General features: G+C 43.6%; 1 protein-coding gene across 2 annotated transcripts in view; it reads right to left on the minus strand.

Moving 5' to 3' along the window:
- Positions 1-346: 346 nt before the first annotated feature.
- The window catches only part of tspan5a (tetraspanin 5a), a 104,745-nt gene continuing 77,414 nt past the window's right edge, over positions 347-27,677 (minus strand). The window contains exons 4-9 of one of the 2 annotated variants that reach the window (XM_063046892.1): positions 16,440-16,586; positions 15,782-15,952; positions 13,244-13,369; positions 11,281-11,328; positions 9,246-9,362; positions 347-4,827 (exon numbers count right to left, since the gene is read on the minus strand). In XM_063046892.1, the coding sequence (XP_062902962.1) occupies positions 4,762-4,827; positions 9,246-9,362; positions 11,281-11,328; positions 13,244-13,369; positions 15,782-15,952; positions 16,440-16,586 (675 nt within the window). In that variant the 3' untranslated portion in view covers positions 347-4,761. The remainder of the gene's footprint in view (positions 4,828-9,245; positions 9,363-11,280; positions 11,329-13,243; positions 13,370-15,781; positions 15,953-16,439; positions 16,587-27,677) is intronic. The other variant, XM_063046894.1, reaches the window with a different exon arrangement.

A 27,677-nucleotide genomic window follows, 5' to 3' on the forward strand; every position in this document is an offset into this window, starting at 1 on the left:
TTGGGTAAGAATAATAGTTAATATGCCAAGTGTTCCATAAACCTTTGTTTATTTTCACTTTAATGGATTAAGTTCCCAGGTAGATTTATCAGTTTACTGTGTCTGTTCTGGACTCCCACAGCTCAGAGCATCTCCATATCTACTCCTGCTAGACCCTAACTAACTTGAAGACCTCATCAAGTCACTAAGCCTTCTGGAGGGATCTAGCAAGGTGAAGCCTAAACAAGAAACAATTTCCATTTAACTCTTTTGTTTACAAAAAAAATTTTGGAGATTATTTTCTTTCTGAACAATTTTAATCTTCAGCGTTGTTAGTGCAGACATAGACAATGTATTCACTAAACTGAAAAGATAAATGCTCAGTCCCATAACTGGCTCCTCAGTTAGGGCAAAAATATATTGAAAATCAATCCCATAAGATACTGACAGCAACTTCAGGATTTCTATAAATATGGAATTGAATGTGAGAATCCCAGTTATCCATTACCGGCTCAGCATTCCTGTACAGATCACAGTTTACAGTGTCTTCACTAGAATAAATAGAGATTCATTATAATATCATGAAATTAAGCTTTTACAAACTACTATACTCTAGATAAATCTTACGCTTTGCAGCATTCAAACGAGTATTTTTTTAAATGGCACTCTCATCTTTGATTAGTATCTCCTCTGGCTACACACATTAAGTTGTGCATGTGGATTCTGATTCCCATAGAAACTTATCCTTTGGAAGCATTAAACTGTGTTTAGTTCCAAAGGAAAGTCAAACAGAATTTCAGAAGACAAGTTTATCACTGATGCTCTTCAGTTCATTTGTAGAACACCAAACCAGGGTAAACTTTAATTCCAGTGGGATTTATTGTCTGGCATCTGAAAGCTTGATCAAAGAGTCATAGAACACTGCAGCACAGAAATGGCCCTTCAGCCCATCTAGTCTGTGCCAAGCTATTAATCTGCCTAGCCCGATCGACCTGTAGCCAGAGTATAGCCCTCATTTCTCCTCCCATCCATGCACCTATCCAAATTTCTCTTAAATATTGAAATTGAACCTGCGACTAGCAGTTCCGTAGGCAGCTTTTTCCACACCCTCACCATCTTGAGTGAAGTTCCCCCTCACGTTCCCCTTAAACATTTCATCTTTCACACTTAAACCATGACATCAAGTTCTAGTCTTACCCAACCTCAGTAGAAAAAGCCTATCTATACCCCTCCCACCTCATAATTTTGTATATCTCTATGAAATCTCCCCTCATTCTCCTACACTCTAGGGAATACGGTCCTAGCCTACTCAACCTTTCCCTATAACTCAGGACCTGGGAACATACTTGTAAATTTTCTGTGCACTCTTAAAGTTATTGATGTTTTTCATGTAGGTAGGTGACCAGAACTACACACAATACTCCAAATTCAGCCTCACCAAAAAGTAGGTTTTAGAGAGACAGTGTAATATAGAACTTCTATACAGATTATGTTGAGGATAATCAGGTTGTAAACTACAGTTTTATAATAAAGGCAACACTGCATCTCTTCATAGAATAACAGGTTCTTCCTTTCTATTCCGCTCTTTCAACTCCAATTAGACGTCCCCCCCCCATCTCTGTATTCCAAAGAAAATCATCGCAGCCCAATCAGACTCACTTCATAACTAGAATTCCCCATCCTTGTAATACCTTTCTGCAGAGGCCGTCACCAGATTACGTGTTGGACACTACATGATGTCATCTGTTTTCTTTTGTACAATTATGCCAAATTAATTAAACTAATGACATTTAATCCCTTATTCCTGCACAATGTCCTATCCCCTCTATTCTCTGCACATTCATCTGCCTGAGATCCTCTTGAAAGCGTCCACTGTATTCTGCCCCCTCCAGCACTCCTGGCAGTGCAGTCCAGACACCCACCATCATTTGATTACATTTCAATTACTTCACTGTGACAGTGACAGATCTTAATGATCATTTGTTTATCTTTTTTTTAAAAAACCTTGCACTGATATCCGTCAATATACCAAAAGGAATTTTTTTATTATTTCAAAGTTGATTACCAACATCCACAAACGATACGATGTCTCGATGAAACAGCACCTTCTCCCGCTGTGAATCTCACTAGTGTTCACAGATTACAATGATCTGAGCTGTAACTCCTGTGCAGGAGCAAGACAATCCCAGCATCATCTTCCCACCAATTTCCATGCAACGTTGCTCAAGCTGCAGATTAAGCATGCTGATTAGGCATCAAATGTACTGAAGCTGGGTGCAAGCAGAATTAACAAGGTGCTAGAAGAAAACTGTCTTAGACACAATAATACTGAATATTTACCACGGGGAGAACTCATTCCTTTTACAATGAGTCCTTGCTACCAGTTCAGATTATATACAAGAGAGACCATTGTCATACCGGGAATGCCTGAAGGAACAAAACAGCCAAGAAACTAAAGATCAATTTGACACGAAACGTAATGTACAAATTCTGCCTGTACTTCAGAGCTTTACCGTCATAATATTTATAATTATACATCTTTGTGTTTCTGTTGGAACTCATTTTGTGCTTCAAGAACAATAAAAGAAAAACTGCTGGAGGAACTCAATGGGTTGAGTATCATATACGGAGGCAAACGGTTGGCCAAACTTTTGGACCAAGATCCTGCATCAGGGCTGAAAGTGTAGAGGGAAGATGTCCTGTATAGACGGAGGCTGGTAGGTGACAGGTGAATGAGATAAGGGAGGTCAGATGGATGGATGAAACTGGGCGGGGGGTGGGGGAGATCGGAAAGATTTCTGCATGACTTAGATGAGGAAGTGGATAGTCCATCAAATAATATGAAGGCTGGTGATGTAGTGGATCGTGTAGTGATGGGCTGAGATGTGGCAAATGAAGTTCCATCCAAAAAAAAGCATGAAGTGATGCACTTCGGAAAGTCGAACTTACAGGGGTTAATGCAACACACACACACAATGCTGGAGGAACTCAGCAGGCCAGGCAGAATCTATAGAAAAGGGTAAACAGTCGATGTTTCGGGTCGAGATGCCAACTGTTTACTCTTTTCCATAGATGCTGCCCAGCCTGCTGAGTTCTTCCCGCATTCTGTGTGTGTTGCTTTGTATTTCCAGCATCTGCAGATTTTCTCACGTTTGTGATTCTATTACAGGGTTAATGGCAGGATTCTTAGCAGTGTGGAGGAACAGAGGGATCTATGGATGCACGTCCATTGAACTCCAAAGCTGACACTCACTCGAGTTGATATGGTGGTTAAAAGGGCATATGGCGTGTTGGTCTTCATTAGTTAGGGGACTGAGTTCAAGAGCCATGAGGTAATGTTGCAGCTTTATGAAACTCTGGTTAGAACACAACTTGAGCATTGTGTTCACAGTTCTGGTCACTGTATTGTAGGAAGGATATTGAAGCTTCAGAGAGAATGCAGACAAGATTTACCAGGATGCTGCCTGGATTAGAGCACATTCTTATCAGCAGGCTTAAGCTTTTTCCTTTGGAGAGAAAGGGGATGAGAGGTGGGGTGATAGAGGCGTATAAAATGATAAAAAGCATTGACAGAGTGGAAGCCAGACCCTTTTTCCCCTGGCCAGAAATGGTTAATATGAGAGGGCATAACTTTAGGGCGACTTGGAGGCAAGTTAAGGGAGGATGTCAGAGGTAGTATTTTTTTTTCCATATTTAGTGATGGATGTGTGGAACGTGCTCCCAGGAGTGGTGGAAGAGGCAGATGCATTAGAGACAATTAAGAGATTCATAGATAGGCACATGGATGAAAGAAAGATGGAGAGGTATGCAGGAGGGAAGTGTTATAGTGATCCAAGTTAAAAGGTCAGCACAACGTCACGCGCTGAAGGGAATGTAATGTGCTGAACTATTCTACATTCGATGTCAAACCCAGCTTGATTGATAAGTGGGTGATGGGCAGGGAAATCCGGATGGGAGTGGTTGGTGGATCTCCATAATGAAGTGGGTAGAAATGAGATAGACTGTGGGTGGACTTTTGGGAATGGGAAAGGAACACAAGTCTGTAAGTTAAATGAAATCGGAAAATTCAATGTCCATACCATTAGGCTGCAGGCAACACAGCCGAGATTCAAGTTCAAATCACTGCCACAATTGCAGAGATGGGCAAAATTCAGCCATCGACTTCTTTGTCAAAGCCTTTTAGTTCAGTTTGCTTCCCAGAAAACAGCCGTTTAGACTCAAATTCCAAGAAGTTTTGAATATTAAGGACTGAGGGTTCACTGAAGTAAGATGTTGTAGACATAGGGATTACAACAGACAGCTCCTGACACAATGGCCTCCTGCATTACAGATCATCGAATCAAATCCATATTTTTATATTATGAGGGAATATTCACAAGGTGAGGGAAGAATGGTGTTTCCTGTGGTTGATCCAATGCAGGGAGGGATTAAATCTACATGTGAGAATCTTGGACCCTCCTCAGCTGAAACAACACTCAACAGCAGTGTCCACACACAACACTGCAGAAAGAGAGACAGGCTGGTAGTGCGCCATCTCATTGTGAGTCTCCTTGTGGCAGTTTGTGAGCAGGTACAGACGCCATATTCTCCACTACAATCACATTTTGTGAAGGCTGGTCAGGCAGCGTAAGGGTGGGAGAGAAACACCGATTTCTGGAATGTTCAGGTGCGTCACTCCCTCCCGCTCCCCCGACCCTCGTTCTGGAAAACCTTCTGGTTCAGCACACTGCTGACAGTCCAAGGGCGGCTGTGTTTCCTGCCGCAGTACAGTCTAAAACAGAGTCACCAGCTGGCCTTAACCGCTTCGATGTCACTGACCAAGTTCTGAGACAGGCAGATGCCAAAAATCTGAGGGGTGGAGAGAGAGAAGACAAAGTTTCAGGCAAACATGAATGTTACAGTCGTTTGAAGAAAAAGCAACTGACCTCTGGTTGAAGGCATTTCTCCTGAATTTTCTATTTGGTTTTAAGATCCCGTTTCTGTTTTTGCCACCAAGTAAAAACACCTTACATTGATACAACTAATTCCCTTGAAAGACCACAATCATGTGGACTTTTACTTTCTAGAAAGCCCCAATCCTTTCTCATTGTCCAGCAATGAAAATAAGAAGGTATCCTTGCCCCTATTCTACATGGGTTTTGTAGGAGTTAGTGAACTGGCCCAAATTCATCAGCATCTCCTTTCTGCCCAGCCTTCAGCATTGTGCTGGGGTCTGTTCAAGTGATTAATTTTCTAGGCAGTAGCAGCAATTTAGCAAAAAAAAATCAACCGTATGGCATGGGAGAGCTGCTGAGGGACTGGTTGCTCACAGATTGAAGCTTAATGCAGCATTCTGCACACAGCCACATCTTAAAGTGCACATCACATGGAGCCTTGGTTCCTTTGTGAAGCACAGGGTTCATGCAAGCCCAACAGCTTGTCAGATTCTGTACACAGGCAGAGAGGCAGATGCACAGATAGGTGTGCGCGTGCGCACACACACACAAAGAAGTTTGCCAGGTTCCTGGCATTTATTTATACCAGTGTTACCCACAAGTGAGGTCCTAGCAAACTGGAAGGTGGCTAATTTTATTCCTTATTTAAAGAGGGCTTCAAGTACCAGCCAGGCTAGTGAGCACAAACATCAGCAGTAGCACCATCAGACAGACAGACACACAAACACACACACACACGATGGTGAGGCTTTGGAATTCTCCTCTTAGGGAGCTGTGAGAATACAATCTGAATACATACAAGAGGAGTGACATACACAAAATGCTGGAGGAACTCAGCAGGCCAGGCAGCATCTATGGAAAAGAGCATAGTCAGCGTCTCAGGCCGAGACCCTTCGGCAGGACATACGAGAGGATACTGTCAGACACTTCAATCACAATGAATCAAGGGGTACGTGAAGAGAGTGGGGAAGTGGTGTTGGGGTCTAGATTTGAATGGCCGTTATCTTACTGGATGATGAAGCAGAAATGGTGAGGTAAGTCGTGGTTCTGCTTTTGACCAATGTTGGGCAAGGTGCTTGGGAAGATTTCCTCTCACCTTCCGCAGCCTGCCTCTGAATCTTTTATCTCAAATTAAGAAAGCAGGTGAGAGCACTTTAAACAACGACAACTGGTAGACATCAGCGCCCCCACTGAGGAAGGACAATACCTCTCCTCTGTTGTGGTTATCCCACTCCCTCCAAAACTAACCTTTCGGGGCACAACTACCTCCAAGGCCAGAGGTACAATTCAACAAGTAAAGGTGACAAGATAAAGTGAAAAACCTCAATCTTCTTGGAGCACAAACTGCTCCCTGACTAAATGAAAATAAACAAATTACAATCTGCATCAGTCTCTGATATGATGGTCTGATGTGGCAATTCAAATGCTTTGTTTTGTTTCGCTGTATACATGTAGATGTATGGCTAAATGACAATTAACTTGAACTTGAAGGTGCAGGAACGTAAACGCTGCAGAGAGCAGAGGAGTCAGACCAGTGCTTCGTGGGCACATCCCTTTCCACCAATGGATGTGCTGCCTTCAAGAAGGCAACATCCATCAAAGAACCCTACCATCTGGGCCATGCCACCTTCTTGCAGCTACCATTGGGAAGGAGGTACAGAAGCCTGAAGTCCACTCCACCAAGATGAAGAACATCTACTTCCCTTCAATCAGTTGGTTCTTGAACCACCCAGCAAAACCCTTATCACTACAGTTTAGCAACTCTATGATCACTTTGATCCCTTTGCACTAAAATGTATATTATTTGTTTGAATTTTGTGCAATCTATGTTTTAACGGTTAATGAATTAATGGCTTTTCTAGTGAATGCTATGTGCCTGCAATGCTGCTCTAAGCACGTCTTTCATTGCACCTCTGCATACGTGTACTTGTGCGTATGACAAAGAAATTGACTTTGACTTTAAACAGGGCATACTTATACACTGAGGACAGCACTAAGAACTCCTGTGTTGGCTCAGCAGAATCAGGTCACAGCACAAGCCCATAAGACATAGAAACTGAACTGGCCCATTAAATCTGCTCCACCATTCAATCGTGTCTCTCTCAAACCCATTCTCCTGCCTTCTCCTCATAAACTTTGACCACCTTTTCTTATCATAAACCAATCAACCTGCACTTTAAATATACTCAATGACTTGGCCTCCACAGCTGTCTGTGGCAATGAATTACACGGATTTATCAACTTCTAGCTAAAGAAATTTCTCCTCACCCTTGCTGGTATATTTCTGAGCTACATACAGGTGTCCCCCGGTTTACAAAAGTTTGCTTCACACCACTTCACTTTTACGAAAGACCTACACTAGTACCTGTTTTTGCTAACCGAAAGAAATCTGAAAAAGATTTTCACTTTTACAAAAAAAGGCGCCCACTTTGAACTTGTGTTTAACCCGAGAAAGACTACCATGACCGTGAAGCCTTGCACGGGCAGGTGTGTGCGCATGTGCGTACGTGCCGATTTTTTTTCTACAAATCATTTTTTGGCTAAATCTTCCCGATTCTGGTAAGTGAAACTACACTGTACATTCATTATTTCTACTTTATATAAAAAAAAAGGCGCCTGCTTTAAACCTGTGTTTACCCTGCGAAAGACTACAATGACCATGAAGCCTTGCGCGGGCAGGTGTGTGCGCATGCGTGTACGTGCCATTTTTTTTTAGGTTTTATGTGCTATTTGGTATGATTTGGTAGGTCATTTTTTGTGTCTGGGAACGCTCAAAAATTTCTCCCATAAAAATTAATGGTAACTGCTTCTTCACTTTATGCCATTTCGGCTTACGAAAGGTTTCATAGGAACGCTCTAATTTCGGGTAGCGGGGGAAACCTGTACTAGTAAGTTTCAAAGCCTGAATGACAAAACTACATTAATAGATAATGTGCAACCCAGTCCTTCCCGCATATAGGAACTGTAAAACCTTACAAAATTAAGGTCATTTATAAGTGACAAGGAAATGATTTGATGTTATCTAACCACAGGGATGTTATCTTGCACTACCCAGATACCAGGGGAGGTTGTTTTCCTTTCCAGATGTTCCAATTAAATTAATGTGAAAAATATTATCAGTGTAAATTATGCAACATTGGAATTAACTTTTTCTAGAAGAGTCACACACAGCTACAAATCAATGGCAACAAACTGTGACTGCATATCAGCTGTCACACACAAAGCACTGGAGGGATTCAGTGGGTTGGGCAGCACCTGCCTAGGGAAATGGACAGTCGGTGTTTCGAGTTGAGACCCATCATCTGGACTGGAAAAAGATAGTCAGCAAAATAAAAGGGTTTTGGGGAAAGGGGTGGAGCAAGAGATGGCAGGCAAAAGGTGGATCCAGGTGAGCAGAGTGATTGGCAGGTGGAAGGGAGGAGCCTGGGCACAATGTGAGAAACTGGGAGGTGATAGGTGGAAGGTGGAGCATAGATTTAAAGACAGGAAGGTGGGGAGGGGAACCAGTGGGGGGGAATGTGTGGGCGATAGACAGATGGAGAAGAAAGAGATTGGGTGATGAAGGCCACCGGGATCAGAAGAGAGAAAAAGAAAAAAAGGAAAAAGGGACAGAGGGTAGTGGGTGCCAGAAATCAATGGTCATGCCTCTAGGCTGGGTCAGCCCACATGGATTAAGTGGAATATTCCTCTGATTAGCACTTAACCTTAACCTGGCACTGAAGGAGGCCGAGGACAGACTCCATCACAAATCAGCCCCCATATCGTACAGTTGGAGGGTTAGCAAACATGATGTGATGCCAAAGCACAGGCAGAACTAACTGCAAAAGAGTGGCACAGTGAGTTAAGTCACTGCCTCACCATGCCGGAGGCTCGGGTTCAAATCCGACTCCAGGTACTGTCTGTGTGGAGTTTGCACTTTCTCCCCGTGACCACTGGTATCCTCCAGGTGCTCCAGTTTCCTCCAACATCCCAAGGAATGCAATTGGAAGGTTAAATGGCTGCTGTTAATAGCACCCAGTAAGTGGTAGAGTCTTTCTGGCAATGTAGGAAGAATTACAGGGAAGTAGTTTTGCTCTGTGAATCAGTGGGTTTCTCATATACCGTAATAAAGTCCAAACAGTTGATCAAAAGAAAGATGACAAAGAACATCTCGAAGAGGTGATGCAGGGGTTTGGGGTTAGACTCCCAGAGAGTAGGCCTTGACCCCAACAGTAGAACAATGGAAACCAGGTGGGGCACTGCTCAGAGGGATGTATGGTTGGGAAATGTTTCAGAGATTGAGTAGACTATGGTAAGGTTCGAATGCTAGGAAAATACAGAAATAACTCTCACCTGCAATAATGCAATTCCAATAAATATTCCAGCAACTACTGTCAAGTTCTCCTGCAGCCACTTCTCAAACTGCCCTACGCAGCCTTTAGTGTAGATATAATTCTGTTGCTCAAGGACCTGTAAGGAGAAGAGCACACTAGATGAAGCATTTATAAAGTTCCAGGGAAATTGCTGCGTGCGAGTTCTCCACGGTCATGTGTACTAATGTCTGAGAGATTAACGACTGTGTTTTGTAATGTCTTTTACCGAAGACAGGGTTCTAAATAAGTCCCAATCACTTCCAACGATCTGCTCCATTGTTCAATTACCAGACAGCTCCCACTCAACAGGGTTTTCTGGAATTACCAGATAGAGCCACCTGAAGTGTCTGCACTCTAACTGAATCTCCCACACATGCAGTTAAGTGTGACGTACTGCATTTTAGAACAAGGGACATACAACACAGTACCAGTCCTTCAACCCAAGATGCTGTGCTAACCTTTCAACATATAGCAAGATTAATCTAATCCTTCCTGCCCACATAGCCCTCTTTTTCTTTCATCCAAGAGTCTCTTAAACGTTCCCACCCCTCCCATACTTACCTCCAATCATCTTAAAAGGATGCTCTCTCATATTAGCCATTGCCATCTTAGGAAAAAGGTGCTGACGGTCCACTCGGTCTAGCCTCTTATCTTCTACACCTCTATCAAGTCTCTTCTCATCCTCCACTGTCCCAGCTCACTGGACCTTTCCTCTGATCCAGGCAGCATCCCCGTTAACCTCCTCTGCACCCTCTCAAAAGCTCTCAAATGCTTCCTAAAATGAGGTGTCCAGAACTGAATACATGTGATCTAACCAGAGTTTTATAGAGCTGCAACATTATCTCGCAGCTCTTGAACTCAATCCCTGACTAAAGAAGACCCACACAGTTTCTTAACCACCCTCTCAACTTATGTGGCAAATCTGAGGCATCTGCGGACATGGAACACAAGACCCTTCTGTTCCTCCACACTGTTAAGAACCCTGCCATTGACTTGTACTCTGCCTTCAAGTTTGACATTCCAAAATGTATCACTTCACACTTGTCTGGATTGAACTCCATCTGCCACTTCTCAGCCCAGCTCTGCATCCTATCAGGGTACCACTGTAATCCAAGACCACCTCCGGCACTATCCACAATGCCACCAATGAAGCGAGTGTCATTTTGGGAAGTCAGGTGATGGTAAGACTTGCACAGTGAGCTCTAGGGTTCTATGTTGTGCTGTAGAGCAGACAGATCTCAGAGTAAAGTACACGGTACTTTGACAGCAGCATTGCAGGCAGACAGGTAGGAAAGACAGCTTTCAGCACACAGATCCTCATCAGGCAGAGCTTTGACTACAGAAGTTAGGAATGTTATTTTGCAGCTGTTGAAGGCAGTGGTGAGGTTGGAGCTGGAATACTGTGTTCAGTTTTGATCACCCTGCTATAGGAAAGGTGCCTTTAATCTGGAAAAAGTGCAGGGGAGATTTACGAGGATGTTGCTGGTCTCAAGGAACTGAGTTACTGAGAGCGGTTGAGCAGGTTGGAACTTCTTTTTCCCCCATTGGAGCACAGGAAAATGAGCAGTAATCTTATAGATGCATAAAATCATGAGAGGATGCAGATAGGGTGAATGCATTCCCCCCCCCCCGGCCCCCAGGGATAGGAAATCAAGAACTAGAGGGCGTAGGTTTTAGCTGAAAAGGGAGAGGTTTACTAGGAACCTGAAGGGCAACGTTTTCTGCCAGAGAGTGGTCAGTATGTGGAATGAGCTGCCAGAGGAAGTGATTTAAGCATGTACACTAACAACATTTAAAATATACCTGGACACAGAAATAGGTGGGAAAGGTATATATGGGCCAAACATGGGCAACTAGGATTAGCTTAGATGGGAATCTAGTTTGGCACGGATCAGCTGTGCCAAAGATCCTGTTTTCATACTGGAAGACACACAGAAACCTACAGTGAACTTTAAAGAACCTATTCATCTAGTTTTTTTTTAAAGTACTCGATTGTCTCCTTTCTTCACACTCACCTCTTTCGATCTCACATCATACCCACACTGGGTGTTAATGACATCTTCCTAAAGAAAGAAGGTAATGACACAAAACAATTAGCCAATGTTGACATTGTTGGGTAACTTATAGAAGATTCTATCAACCTGTGTGTGCAGACAACAACCTGCAAATCTGCTTGCATCATAACATGAACTCAAATGGTGTTGCATCGAACCAGTGTCACGCACGGTTAATAAACAGTGTATTTCCAACGTGGCCGAGCAGCTCAAGATGCATCCAGTCCAGATGGAGCCTCACTCCCAGCAGACACTGCCCTCAGGATGGCTGTGGCCTGGACGAGACTATCGCTAACCACCTAGTACTTGCCAAGGTCTGCCAAGGGATGGAAGGCTGTTTGTCGATATTCATCTCAAGAAGGTGTAGAAAGGGGACTCTAATCTACAGACTGATCCCAGGGACACATACTGAGAGATATAACAACTGCTGCTGGAGGATCGAAGACACACCGGCCCTTCAGTGTGAGATGTCCACATGCAAATCTACGTTCCAGACCGAAGGAGCCACATGCTAAAGAACACACTGAAGCTCAGTGCAGCCCATGCAAAGGCTAGGTGAGGGAGAACTACAAGTCTGAGTCCAATTTCCACTTGACACTGAAGGGCAAGACTCTGTGTAACAGCCTCATAAACACTTCATTGATATATTGTTTAAGGAGGAAACATATGTGGTGCTGATGCATTGTAAGGAAGTGTACTCAATTAATAATACAATGAATGTAGACAGACATGCACTGATTGTATTTACTGTACATATAATGAATAAAGTACGTCTGATAAAAAAAACTCAAACTCCATGCTACCGTCCTGAACCAACAGGCCCTGGCTGAGTGGTGATTTAAACCAGCCGCATGGACAGCGCAGAAACTGTGGGCTGAAGGGCCTGTTCCCAGGTTGTGCTGCTCCATGCTGGGTCAGTATGAGGGCAGACAGCGATGTCAGAGGACATGCAGCATTCGCTGTAACTGGATCTCAAACATGAGCCCGAGGATCAGCAGTGGAGCTTGCAGAAGACGCCTGGGGGTGGGGGGGCATTAGGGCCAATGAAATGGAGGCAATTTCTTTTCATCCTCGAGTTAGAACTTACTTTGTATTTCCACTTTTCTTATTTCACACCTGTACTGACTGACTGACCCATGTTGTGTCTACCTTTCAACTGGCAAATTTCTGATCTTGTTGATCAATTCGTTTTCATCCGTTTCACTGCCTCTGTCTTGCTGTTAAAACTCCTCTTGGCCTTACACAGCCCAGCCCCAATGCCCTTGCCTCTCTAATCACCACTAGCCCTTCGGTACTCTTCTAATTCCCATCACTCCACCACTGGTGGATATGCCTTCAGATGGCTGGGTCCAAAACTCTGGTATTTCCTTCCTAAACTTCACTATCTTTTACACACCCTTTCATCCTCCCATCCTGTGAGCCCACCTTCAAGACCAAGCAATGCTGAACCCTTAATCTTGCATTTTGCTTGACTGCCTGCCTGTGAGAAAAACCATACAATCATTTATATCAATGCAAGCTGATGCAGTATATTTGTTTGAAGAATCTGGAGTAATAATCTGCTGGAGGAAGTCAGTAATTTGCAAGGGGAAAGGAATTGTCATTGTTTCTCTTTGAAATGCTGCAGATATTACAGAAACATTGACATTCCTTCCCCGACCACCCGCTAACAGATGCTGCCCGAGCCATTGAGTTTCTCCAGCCTACCGAGGACAAAGAGGCACTGGTGAGCTTTCTTGGCCACGGTGTCCACGTGGTTGGACTAGGACAGACTTATTGGTGATATTCACTCAGAAGAAGTCAAAGCTCTCAACCCTCTTGACCCTCAAACCTCCGGCATTAACAATCTTTTGTGTAAATCTTCAATAACCTCCCTGTTGATTGGAAGGAGTGCCTTGCTGCTTAACCCTGGAGAAACCCTTACCGTGGGGTCCTTGGTACAACAGGAGAAGGGCACACCGCAACGTTCCCGACTTGTGTTGCTGTCTGTGCAGTTGAAATAAATGTTTAGATTCCAGTCGTCGGCGCTGTGAGCACCACAGCATTCCCACTGGGGATGGGAAGAGAAGAGTTGATTATCTTGGCTGCAAACCATCAGCTTCACACCAGACACACTGCAGGAAACCCTTCTGTACCTGTAGCATTTCACTTTGCAATCAATGTGTAAGTATAAATCTAAACATGGACAATAGTTTAGAACGCCAGGCCTGGAAAATTACACCTATGAAGAACAACTGGAGCTGCTAGGGTTATTTTCTTTGGAACCGATGAGGCAGTAGAGAGATTGATTGTAGGGTATAAAATTGCAAAGACCTTTCCCCTAGGGCAGCACTTCAGCATAGCCAATAGTGCTATCGCTTTACAGTGCCAACGATCACCGATTCCCACCGCATTCTGTGAGGAACACACATAAAAGTTGCTGGTGAACGCAGCAGGCCAGGCAGCATCTCTAGGAAGAGGTACAGTCAACGTTAGTCCTGACGAAGGGTCTCGGCCTGAAACGTCGACTGCACCTCTTCCTAGAGATGCTGCCTGGCCTGCTGCGTTCACCAGCAACTTTTATGTGTTGCTTGAATTTCCAGCATCTGCAGAATTCCTGTTGTTTGCATCCTGTGAGGAATGAGTATGTTCTCCCTGGGTTTCCTTTGGATGCTCGGTCTCCTCCCACATTCCAAAGACGTACGGGCTAGGGTCAGTAAGTTGTGGACGTGCTACGATGGTGCTAGATGCGTGGCGACACTCGTGAGGCACCCCCAGCATAATCCTCGCTGATTTGATTTGACGCGAATGGTGTATTTCACTGTACGTTCTAATGTTTCAATGCACCCATGACAAATAAAGCTAAAGCAAGTATTTAATTCCTTAGCAGAATGGCCAAAAACAAGAGAAGGTAGATGCATAGATTTAAGTATCTGACAGAAACAATAGAGGGATGATAAGGAAATATTTTTCACCCAGAGGCAGTGGGAGATCGAAGATGCCCACAAGTGGTGATGGTGGTGGAGAGGGACACAATAGGGTCTTTTAAGAAACTTGTGGACAGGTACATGGAGCTTAGAAAAATAGAGGGCTATGGGTAACCTTAGGTGATTTCTAAGTACGTACAAGTTTGGCACAGCATTGTGGGCTGAAGGACCTGTATTGTGCTGTAGGTTTTCTATGTTTCTAAGAGTGCGAGAGGCAGAAACCCTCCCTTCATTAAAACCTGACTTGGTTATATTTGAAAAACTGTGCCCAAACCAGGTTTCGATTAATATGGATGTGACAGGCTGATGCTATAAACATTCTATGATTCCACGATGATGATCAATGCTTATCAAATCACAACAGACATTCAGTGCAGCCTGCTTCCGTCGATCAACAACTGCAGATGATGGAAATCCAAAATCAGATAATGCCAGACACAGTCAGTAGGTCGTGCAGCATCCATGGAGACAGAGAGATCTAATTTCAGATCGACAACCTTTCACTGAAAACAGACAATTAAGAAAACATTTAAATTACAGAGACAAGAAAAGCTGCAACTGTGCAAGATGAGAAATGCCACAGTCACTGGAGATTGGAAATAAAAGGCTTCTTTCTTATTTCATAGCTCCAGCAACCACCTACTTCTGCATTTCCAGCACAGCTTGTTTCTGCGCCCCACCCCCATCCTTTCTGCCCTTCATTTACAAAAATTAATTTGAAAACAGATTTCGTGACACATGCCAGTGATAATAAAGTTGATTTTGTTTCTTTATCTTCTCCAGTTCCAATGAAAGGGTATTGATCTGAAGCATTCAGACAGATCAGCTAAGACTACCAAGCATTCACATTCTCACTTGGTCCCTCATAAGAGCACAATGTATTGGACATACATTGGAGAAAAAATAGGCCATTCAGCCCAGAGTCTCATCTGCCATTCCATCATGACTGATTTATTATCCCTCTCAACCCCATTCTTTTGCCTTCTCCTCGTAACCTTTGACACCCTTACTAATCAAGAACCCATCAAACTCGTGCAAGTATGTTCATTTTGCCATTTTCCCAGTTCTGAATCAGTATTTCAGTTTCTCTCTCCACAGATGCTGCCTATCCTGCTGAGTGTCTATAGTATTTTTTGTTTTTAATCCAGAACTCACTGCCTGCAAGGGCACCCCAGAACAATCAATCAATGCCTTCAAAAGGAATTGGACAGGTACCTGAAAGAGAAGAGGGCTATGGGGAAGAGAGGGGAACCAAATTAACAGCTTTCCTCCACTAAGAGCTAGTACAGATGACAGGCCATAAGTCTTCTTCAGTGCAGTGGTATTCTATGATTTAGTATCTGTCATCTCTTCACAATCTAAGCTCCATACCCTTGGTAACATTTTGTGAACGTGGTAAAGTTTTGTGAACAGAAAAGCTGTCCTCTGATTGCCCCTAATAACTAGCCACACTAAGTGGCTCTCATTCAAGACCTTTTCGCTACCCGGTGACTTACATATTCCTGTGTGAAGTCAATGAGGTTCTGCAGATCAATGTCATCTCGATAGGCTCTAATGTTCTTGTTAATAAAAAAGTTGAGCTGATCTCTGATCCAGTCCTTGAAGACAAAAGCCAGCACCCCCGCAGTGAGCTCCAGGAAAAAAATTACGCCGAGGAACACAGAGAACTGTTTCAAAACAGGAGAACAGAGTTAAGGAGACTTCAGACACTGGTGCCTTTTGTATTCATTTAAATCCTCCCTCACTCTCGTGGACTGGAGCATGTTAATGCAACTGTCTCATAGATCCACTTGCCAAGTCCATTCCTAACCTCTAGACCTCTATGTGAAGATTGCTTGTTCTCCCTGTGTACTGCATCAGTTTCCTCAAGGGCACTCCAGTTCACTCCCACATCCAAAGATGGTTACTGCAAATTACCCGTCAGAATAGTTTACAGGCAAAAGAATCAAAGGGGAGTTGATTGGCATGTGAGTGGGTAGGTTACGCAGCTTCAGGGAAATGGGGGGCATGGAGAAAGTAGTCTGTTTACTTTGGTGCTACAGTATCAAGTTTATACAAAGGATTAAGCCATACCCCCTTTAGCTAGCATGGATTCACGGGACACTCTGGCCTCCTGCTGTGCTGAGAATGCTAATAATGTTATTATTCACTTACAAACTTGAGAAGGAAGGTGTTCTCCCGCAGAGCACCAATACATCCTGCAAATCCCAGAATGAACATCACACCTCCGACAACAAGGAACAGCCAGACTGGATCGAAGCCACCCAAGTCTGTGATGGAGGAAATATTCGACAACACTCCCTGCAAGCCAGCAAACAGATACACAGCTCATCGAGTGTAACACAGTCCAAAAATGACAAGCACAATCTGTCTCATTACATTCCTAGTTTTTGGACCTACCGCTTTGTACACTGGAAAATATAATATTACTGCACGAAAAGAAAAGGCACGTTGGTGCAGTGATTGTGCTGGTGCCTCATTGCTCCTGTGTCCCATGTTCAATCCTGATCTCAGGAATATTCTACTGGGTGGAGCTTGCACGTTCTCCCTGCAACTGCAAGGGTTTCCCCCAGGTGTCTGGTTTCCTCCCACATGTCGGAAGGTCAAATGGCCACTGCATGTCACTCCTTGTGTAGATAGGAGACACCAGAAACAAGATGCACAATCAGCGTGTGAAGGTACAGGTTGCAGAGATATAGAGAAGGAATGGAATTGGGGAAAATCTGAATGCAGGTATGGACTCAATGGGAAGATTGGCCTTCTTTGATGTCATAAGAAAATACAACATGAATGCAAGGCATTACCATGTCACATGTACTGAGTTAGTGACAAATTTTGCATGCCATCCAAAGATCACTCAGTATCTAAGTACATCGATGTAGTATAAAAGGAAAAAGAAATCGGACTGTGAATATAGTGAGACAGACAATAAGTTGCAGGGCTGTAAGGAGGTAGACTGTGAGATCAGGAATCCTTCTTGTCATTCTAAGACTATTGAACAGTCCCATAGTACGATAAGAAGGACTCTTGATCTCACAATCTACCTCATTATGGTCTTGCAACTTGCTCTGTCTACACTGCACTTTCTCTGTAACTGTAACACCATGCTCACAGTCTGATTCATTTTTCCTTTTGTACAAGCTCGATGGGGGAGAAACAGACTAGAAGGAGGTCACTTCAGAAGAGATGAGGAGGAATCTGTTTAGCCAGAGGGTGGTAAATCTTTGGAATCATTATAACAGACAGCTGTCATTGAGTATATTTAAAGTGGAGGCTGATAGGTTCTTGATTAGTAAGGGTGTCAAAGGTTACGGGGAGAAGGCAGGAGAATGGGATTGAGGAGGAGAATAAATCAGCCACAATGGAATGGCAGAGCAGACCCAATGGGCTGAATGGCCTAATTCTGCTCCTATGTCTCATGGTCTTATGGTCTAAATATACATGATTATTTCCTTTGAGATGATCGGTAAAACTCTAATAATCCGGCATCATTGGGAATTTGGTGGTGTCAAAATGCAGGATTTCAGGATTGGACATTACTCCATATATCTATTTTACTTTTTAACCTGTTACACTTAAGTACAACTTTTCAGTCACCCATTGATTTTAGAAGAAACCTAGTGAATTTCACTTGTGAATTTCAGCTTGTCAGGACAGTCCTGGACACTAGCAGGGGCAAAAGCTTAAGGTGAGCAGAGAAAGATTTAAAAGGGACCTTAGCGATTTCCCGCAGTGGGTGATGGGTATACAGAACAAGCTGCCCAAGAAAATGGTTGAGGCAGACGCAGAAATAACATTAAAAAGACATTTGGCACATGCATAGGATAGGCTTTGAGGGATACTGGCCAAATACGAGCAAAATGGACTAGGTTAGGTAGGCAGGTTGGTTATCATGGACGAGTTGGGCCGAAGGACCTGTTTTCATGCTGTACTATTTCATGACAAACATCCCCACATCCCTGACTCCTGGTCTCCCCGGGCCTAACTCACATTCCGTATTCACGGTGCAGAGTAACAGATAATTCTAGACCATAAGGGATACCCAAGTGACCAGATAGAAAGTTACTGGAGTTTTACAGCACAGTCAGAGTCCACTCAATGACAGGCCCTGTTTCCGTGATGTTATCCAGACCTTTTTTAATATTTTTATTGATTTCTATATAGAAAAATACAGAGTCCAAGAGAATACATATTATGAAACAAAAGAAAAAATATAATAATACCAGATACAGTATATTGAATCACATTAACAAACTCTTTACTCTACATTCATATAAATTAGATTAATTTGTGTATTAGAATATAAACAGTTTTATACTAAAAAAATCTATAACCCACTACCAAAGTCGAAGCTGTTTGGGAAAAAGAAAACCTTATCAGATAATAAAATATGCTATTAACCAGCTTCTGTACTTTAACAAGAAGTCAAAGATTATAAACATAATTTAAAAACAGTCCCCACAAATTTTGAAAGTCTTGGTTAGATTCAGAAATTGAACAACGAATCTTTTCTAATTTTAGGCATGCCATAACATCCCATAACCACTGAGCACAATTAGGTGGAACAGCATCCTTCCATTTAAACAAAAGCACCCTCCTAGCCATAAGAGAGATAAGAGCAAGAATGTGCAGATCAGATGTCTTCAGGATGATATCTTTCCTTCTAACAATACCCAAATAGGGCAGTCAAAGGATTAGGCTTAACATTTACTTTAAAGAATACAGAAAAAGTTTGGAATACTTCCAATAATTTCCAAGACTTGGACATGTCCAAAACATATGAATAAATGAAGCTTCTCCATTGTTACACCTATCACAGTAGGGAGATATAGCCATATAAAAATGAGTTAACTTATCCTTGGCCATATAAGCCCTATGAACCACTTTAAATTGTAGGAGGGAAGGATCCAGATCTTTTAAATATGCAGCTTTGAAAAAATACTCGTATCACAGTTGCTGGCTGGGAGGGGATTTCTTTGATTAACCACAAAGTCAGTAACTGCAGCCACAGCACATGTAAGTGATTTGCAGTACTTAACTAGCTCAGTGTAATCTCAATCCAACATCAGAAACAAGAACAGGATCAAGTGTACGCCCATTTCACCAGGAGGCAGACAAAGCAGACCAGGGCAATCAGCACTACTCCTTAACATTAGAAACCGTAGTACTGTGAAGGCCTACTCTCCACATTCGGCTCCACGAAACCACAGTGTTTAAATGCAATGTTTTCCTATATCAAGTCAAGTCACTTTTTGTTGTCATTTTGACCATAACTGCTGGTACAATACACAGTAAAAACGAGACAATGTTTTTCAGGACCATGGTGCTACATGAAACAATACAAAAACTACACTGAACTACATAAAACAACAAAAAACTACACTACACTACAGACCTACCCAGGACTACATAAAGTGCACAAAATGTGCAGGTATTACAATAAATAATAAACAAGACAATAGGCACAGTAGAGGACAGTAGGTTGGTATCAGTCCAGGCTCTGGGTATTGAGGAGTCTGATGACTTGGGGGAAGAAACTGTTACATAGTCTGGTCGTGACAGCCCGAATGCTTCGGTGCCTTTTGCCAGATGGCAGGAGGGAGAAGAGTTTGTATGAGGGGTGCGTGGGGTCCTTCATAATGCTGTTTGCTTTACGGATGCAGCATGTGGTGTAAATGTCTGTAATAGCAGGAAGAGAGACCCCAATGATCTTCTCAGCTGACCTCACTATCCGCTGCAGGGTCTTGCGATCCGAGATGGTACGATTTCCAAACCAGACAGTGATGCAGCTGCTCAGGATGCTCTCAATACAACCTCTGTAGAATGTGGTGAGGATGGGAGGCGGGAGATGGACTTTTCTCAGCCTTCACAGAAAGTAGAGACGCTGCTGGGCTTTCTTTGCTATGGAGCTGGTGTTGAGGGACCAGGTGAGATTCTCCACCAGATGAACACCAAGAAATTTGGTGCTCTTAACGATCTCTACGGAGGAGTCGTCGATGTTCAGCGGAGAGTGGTCGCTCCGTGTCCTCCTGAAGTCAACAACCATCTCTTTTGTTTTGTTCACATTCAGAGACAGGTTGTTGACTCTGCACCAGTCCGTTAGCCGCTGCACCTCCTCTCTGTATGCTGACTCATCGTTCTTGCTGATGAGACCCACCACGGTCGTGTCATCGGAGAACTTGATGATGTGGTTCGAGCTGTGTGTTGCAGCACAGTCGTGGGTCAGCAGAGCGAACAGCAGTGGACTGAGAACACAGCCCTGGGGAGCCCCCGTGCTCAGTGTGATGGTGTTGGAGATGCTGCTTCCAATCCGGACTGACTGAGGTCTCCCAGTCAGGAAATCTAGGATGCAGTTGCAGAGGGAGGTGTTCAGGCCCAGCAGGCTCAGTTTTCCAATCAGTTTCTGAGGATTGATTGTGTTGAATGCTGAACTGAAGTCTATCAACAGCATTCGAATGTACGTGTCTTCTTTGTCCAGGTGGGTTAGGGCCAGGTGGAGGGCGATGGCAATGGCATCGTCATATATACAGTATATATGAAAGTCATTGACTACAAAAGAATTATGAATGCATATTTTGAACGTCATAAATCAATGTGGACAATAAATGTTGATAACCCGACTATAAGCAAGAGCTAGCCCTCCACATGCAGTCGAGTTTGGGCCGAGGGTATCATTCATTCATAAACACACACACTTGCTTCTCCTCAATGCCTACTAGGTGTCAGCTTCCTGGCAATCTTTGACAGCCACTGGAATCCGAAAGGAGGTGTGGGGGGTGGGGGGGGGGGAGAGGAGGGTTGATGTGTGCAAGGGGAAGTGATACCCAAGAATGAGAAAGTTAGAGTGCATTGCTGTAAAGCTGGAGTCTCACAGTGCCAGGTTCATAAGACCATAAGACATTGGAGCAGAATAAAGCCATTTGACCCCTCGAGTCTGCTCTGCATTCCAACATGGCTGATTTGTTTTCCCTCTCAACCCCATTCTTCTGCCTTCTCCCCATAACCCTTGGTGGCCTTACTAATAGAGAATCCGTCAACCTCCACTTTAAATATGCCCAATGACTTGGCCTCCATAGCTGTCTGTGGTAAACAATTCCACAGTTTCACCACCCCCAGGCTAATGAAATTTCTCCTCATCTCTATTTTAAATGGATGTCCCTCTACCCTGAGGCTGTGCCCTTTGGTCCTAGACTCTACCTCACTAGAGGTTTCAATGAGATCCCCCTTCATCCTTTTAAACTCCATGAGTACAGACCCAGAGCCATCAAACACTCCTCATATGTTAACCCTTTCGTTCACAGACTCATTCTCGTGAACTTCCTCTGGACCCAGCACATCTTTTCTTCGATAAGGGGCCCAAAACTGCTCGGAAGTCAGAAAAACAACCAGCATAATGAAAGATCCTGCTAACCCTGAGCATTCCACAGGATCGGGCAGAAGGTGCAACAGATTGAAAGTATGTAGCATCAGGCTTAAGAAGAGCTTCTATCCAACTGTTGCAAGACGAGTAAATGGTTCCTGACTACAGTACAATATGTTGGACTCCTAACATTACAATCTACCTCGTTATGACCTTGCAACTTATTATCTACCTGCACTATACTTCCTCTGTAACTGTAACACCCTATTCTGCATTCTGTTATTGTTTTCCCTTGTACTACAGTACTGAGCAAAAGTCTTAGGCACCCTAGCGATATACTGTATATGTGCCCAAGACTTCAGCACAATATTGTACTTCCATTCACTGTTCTAAGGAAATAATCTGTATGGACTGCATGCAAGGCAAATTTTTCACTACCTTAGTACGTGGCAATAATAACCCAATCAATAAAATTCAGGTTATGTTTCATTCATTGCAAAAAAAAAGTTAATTCAGTAAAATGCAAAGGCTGCTGATCCCAGAATGTGTTCACAAGCCCTGCTTCGGACTGACTGCGCAACCCCCAAGTGGGAGACAGAGTTCATGACATATACTTGTTGAAATTATCCAAATGATTATTAATGTCTCAGTTATTATCCCATCTACTTCCTCCCACTTCTCTACACAACACTACAACGAACTTCTGTGTTCGTTGTTTTGTATCTGTTGGGGAACTATGAGGGACAAAGTGAAGTGTGCATTGACTATTCGTTAAATAACACCACTAATTACTGGGGGCTGCTAATAAATTCCCAAAGTTCAAGTTCCAGTTTAGAACATAGAACATACTGAGTAGAAGAACAGGAGGAGCTTAAACAATTTCCATTCAAAATAACCCTTGAGAAGTTTACTTACCTTGGAATTGTAATAACCAAAAAAAGTACAGTTCTCCATTTGAAGCAAATTTTATCCCTCTAATTGAAAAGATTAAAAAGAAAATAGAATTTTGGAAGACATTCCCAATTTCTTTAGTGAGTAGAGTAAATGCAGTCAAGATGATCTTTCTTCCCCAACTGCTCTATCTATTTCAGAACCTGCCCCGCTATCTTACCAAAACCTTTTTTTAAAGGATTAGATTCAATAATTCTACCTTTTATATGGAATTATAAAGCCCATCGAACTAGGAAAGAACATCCCTGCAAGAATAAGACTAGTGGGGGGCTAGCACTACCCAACTTTATTTTTTTATTACTGAGCTGCTAACGTTAATCATATAGCATACTGGATAGATGATACAGTTGTACTTCCCGGATGGTTGCAGATGGAGTGTGAGGATTGCCTACCATATTCCATAGGGGCAATGATTATGTCCCCTATTTGGTTAAATAAAGCCTGGTATAGAGGCAGTCCCACTATCCATAGCACCATATAGATGTGGAGACAAATGAGGAAGCATTTGAAACTCAGAACATTTATCAGCGAACTCTTCTTTTATTCTCTCGTGTATAGATGGGGCTTTTGATGCATGACGAGAATTAGGGATACGCAGCATTGGAGACTTATACATACAAGGGATGTTTGCGTCATTTTGGGCAGCTCCAGGACAAATTCGGATTGCAAGAGTCATTTTTTCAGGTATCTCCAGCTAAGACACTATATAAGATCACATCTTTCTGGTTTTGAGACAGCAGAACCTGATAAATTAGACAATCATTTAAGATCCTGTTTAGGGACAGAACACATCATCGCCTATCTGTATGATGCCATACAAAACAATTGCCATACAACAATGGATAATATTAAAAAAGAGTGGGAAAGGGAGTTGGGTACAGAGATAGAGGATATGGAATGAGGCTTTGGAGTATGTTAACTCCTGTTCCATCAATGCCAGGCATTATTTAATACAATTTAAAACCCTACATAGACTACATTACTCAAAAGTAAGGATTCATAAAATATTCCCAGAGGCGTCCCCAATGTGTGAGAAATGCAAGTCCTCGGAGGCAAATTTGTTACATAGTTATGCTTTATGTCCCAGGATACAAGAGTATTGGAAGCAAATATTTGAGGTCCTATCAAAGATACTAAAGGTTCAGATAATACCAGACCCCATTTTAATAACTTTTGGAACTTCTGCCAGGTGAAATAAATTCCAGGCTACCCAGCAACAACTCCTGTCCTATGGCATACTTAATGGAAAGAAACTCATACTGATGTTCTGGAAAAAGGAGGGAACTCCATCACTCTGACAATGGCTGGCTGCATTAGTGGATACTCTGCATCTAGAGAGGATAAGATACATTATCAAGGACAGACTCAAGGAATTTGAAAAAATCTGGCAACCATTATTGTTGTATTTAGAAGAGACTGACAGCTGAACTAAGTGTGGGGGGGCGGTAGGACCTAAAGAGCACATACGAGAGGAGTGAGGGGAGGGTAGGGCTGGGAAGGGGAAAGGAGATGGGGTGGTAGGGTTTCCTTTGCTTTTTGCTTGTTTACTATACATGCATTCATTTGATTTTCATTATGTTGTTACAAGAAAGAAAAGGAAAAAGAAGCATTGTACTTTAGGACATTGTCGGTTGTGGTTAAGCTGATGTTGCTTCACAATAAAAACATCTGAAAACAAGAATATAGAACATAGAAATCTACAGCACATTACAGGCTCTTCAGCCCACAATGTTGTGCTGACCATGTAACCTATTCTAGAAACTGCCAAGAACTTCCCTACCGCATAACCATCTATTTTCCTACATTCCATGTACCAATTGTGATTCAACAATACACATGTACACAGCCAAATGAATCAGCATTCCTCCGCGGCCAATTTGCAAAACTTAGTACCCACAGTCACACACAGCACAGAGCAGAGCATAACCAATTACTATAGCAGAAAAACATGCAGTCACAAAAAAATAAAGCCCAGTTCCTGGCCTGAAGATTGATGGTGCATGGGATGTTGTCCTGTAGCCATGTTTCTACAAGAGCAAGCACACAACAGTTCCTCATTATGTGTCGGTGCAGATGAAGCCTAACACAATCCAGCTTGTCTTTCTGGGAGTGAAAATCAGAGAGAAGCACTGATTCCAACCCAGCACGGATTCCAACACACCTGCCGCACTTCTGCTCTCTGCCACCCCGCCTTCAGCATCCCCTCCCCGGGTAGATTCAACAGGCAACGTCTACACAACAACCGTGCCCACGAAGCGTCGCCGCTGTCAGTATCACCAATGAACCGAACTTGCAGTATTCTACAGTACCAAAGTCCAAAATGGCCTTGCGTTCATAAGAAAAACATCCAAGACAAGCATATGCACGGTTTATTCGACCACGGACTACCTCTGACACCTTCCTCCCCAGGTAGCAGTAGCAGGTGATGACATGGTACACAACTAGCCGATGCTCTGCTCACCACTATCCAGCAACTTGCTAGTGGAAAGAGACCAATGCAGGACCGTATGGCTCCCATATGGCCCAGGAGAACAGTCATTTGGCCCACAGTCCATATTAGCCCATTACAAGCAAAACCAAAAGCAGCTGCCTTACACTGATGCAATCATGTCAGACGCTGTTTCACAATGTAGCACAACTCAATGACGGTGTTTGTGAATTATGTAGAACAGTTTCTATTATGAACAATATGTGTCATCTGTCACCCATTACATTATGCTACACCACCACCCCCCACCCCCAAAACTGACCAAAACTAGCACTGAGAATCTGTCTGGAGCCTGTACAAGTGCTTGGCTCGGCTCCTATGTGATTAGTTGGAGTAGCAGCAGGTGGATCTGGCACGTCCAAAGATCTGCTGACTTGCACAGGGTCATGTCATGATGCAGAGGGTATGGTAGTGGAGCCATCCAGGTCTTGGTGGGCCGGATTAAGGTGATCTACAGAAATACATTCAGGTTTATCCTTCCTATCTACAATAAAAGTCATTTCTCCCCATTCCAAAACCTGGAACAGGATATCATTAGGGGGCTTAAGGAGATGTTGATGTGCATCACGGCGGACGAAAACAAACAAGATAGAACGTAGGTCAACTGGAACCCACGAGTGATATACACCATGATGGGAGGTAGGAGTAGGTATAAAAGAACTGAGTTTACTGAGGAGGACAAAATACTGCTGAGGCACCCAGCAGACAGCCGTAGTGTCAGGAATAAAATAACCTGGCCTCAGCTGTAGAGGACTGCAGGTCCTCTTTTGGGGCTTCTCTGGGATACAGTAGGACCCAAGGAAGACCGTTGTACCAACACCTGTCTGTCGGGGAGGCCCTCAGAGCGGTGAAACCAGAACCACAGGCCATTGGACAGTGGGCGATAGGGCATGGTGCGATGCAATTTAATACCGAGGTTCTGGGCCAATGCGGCCCAGAGGTCCGACATGAACTGGGGACTGCGATCGGAAGAAACACGAGATAGAGTACTGAACCGAGCAACCCGGGTGTTAGGTAAACACCTGAGCCACGTCCAGAGACGTCATCGATGCTAGAGGGACAATCTCTGGTCACCTGGTGGTACAGTTCACCATGGTGAGGGGATGCGTGAAACTCCGGCGGGGGGTAAGAGGACCAACTAGGACCAGATTTACATGGTCAACCATCATTCCGATACCTCAAAAGGTACATATTGTGCCTGAACGTGACATTAACTTGCGCCTGCTGACACAGGCTGCACTCCAGTCTCGCACATCCTTCCCAAGGCTGTGCCACACAAACTTTAAAGCAACCATTTTTTGAAAATCCCCCCACCTGGATGTGAGAGACCATGAATGGAGTTAGAAATCAGTATCCCTCCAGCTTGCAGGCACTATGGGGCGAGAGTAAAAGCCTGAGACAATGCACAGGAGGAAAACCCCTGTGTCCCTGAACTTAATGTTGGCCAACCACGGGCCCGTGACTGCTGTCCAATAAGCCTGGAGCTCCGTGTCGGTAGCTTGGTCAGTTTCCATGTCGGCATACTCAACTTTGATGGGTATGGCATTGACGGCAAGCTTTGAGAGGCAATCAGCCCCAGCATTACTCTTCCCTTCGATGTGCTGTGTATAAGTCATGAATTCCGAAATGTAAACCAGGTGGCATTCCTGCCATGTAGACCAGGGGTCTAACAATTTGGTCAATGAATGTTATGAAATGGCATCCCCCAGTAGGAACTGAAAAAGGCGGACAGCCAGATAGAGACAGAGTAGCTTGTAGTCACATACCTTCTCCTTCTTCGTGGGGGTGGGGGGAATTACCAGCTAAAGAAAGCAAGCGGCTGCCACACACCTCCAACCAAATGTTCGTGCGCAGCAGCCAGAGCATATCCTGAGGCATCAGTAGTGATGGCTATAGGGGCATTGGGAAGTGGATGTACCAGTAGGGTCACGTTCAAAAGAGATTTTCTGTCACCAAATACTCTGACCATGTCTGCTGGCCACTCGAGCAGGTAATTAATGGCACTGCCTTTAACAGCACCATACAAGAACAGCATAAGCTCAGAATGAAACGGTGATAGAAATTCACAACGCCTAAAAACTATTTCAGTGCTTTGGTACTGCGGGGCGGTGGGAAGTCCATACTAGTGTCAGCTTTTGATGGCAGAGTTGTCACACCTTTGGCAGATATGCGGTGGCCACGAAGTCAATAGTGGACAACCTGAACTGGCATTTGTGAAATTAACAACACAATTACAGTGTTTGTCAATCATGCAGAACAGTTTCTATTATGAACAATAATCGCCATCTGTCACCATTTATATTAACCTACAAATCAATACAATTTTTCAATGAAAGAAATGGGTGGTCAGGGGTGTTAGGGTGGGAATAGAGTGAGAGAAGATGTGGGCAATCCACAGGCAACCAAGATTGTGGAGCAGTGCATATTCAAGAGGCATAAAGGCTGAGTCATAAACATTACAGGACATGAATCACTCCAGAATCAGGTTTATCATCACTGACTTACACTCAGTGGCCACTTTATTAGGTACACCTGTACACCTGCTCGTTAATGCAAATATCTAATCAGCCAATTATGTGACAGCAGCTCAATG

The sequence above is a fragment of the Mobula hypostoma genome, chromosome 4, assembly GCF_963921235.1.
Source record: "Mobula hypostoma chromosome 4, sMobHyp1.1, whole genome shotgun sequence".
In the NCBI taxonomy this organism is placed as follows: Eukaryota; Metazoa; Chordata; class Chondrichthyes; order Myliobatiformes; family Myliobatidae; genus Mobula; species Mobula hypostoma.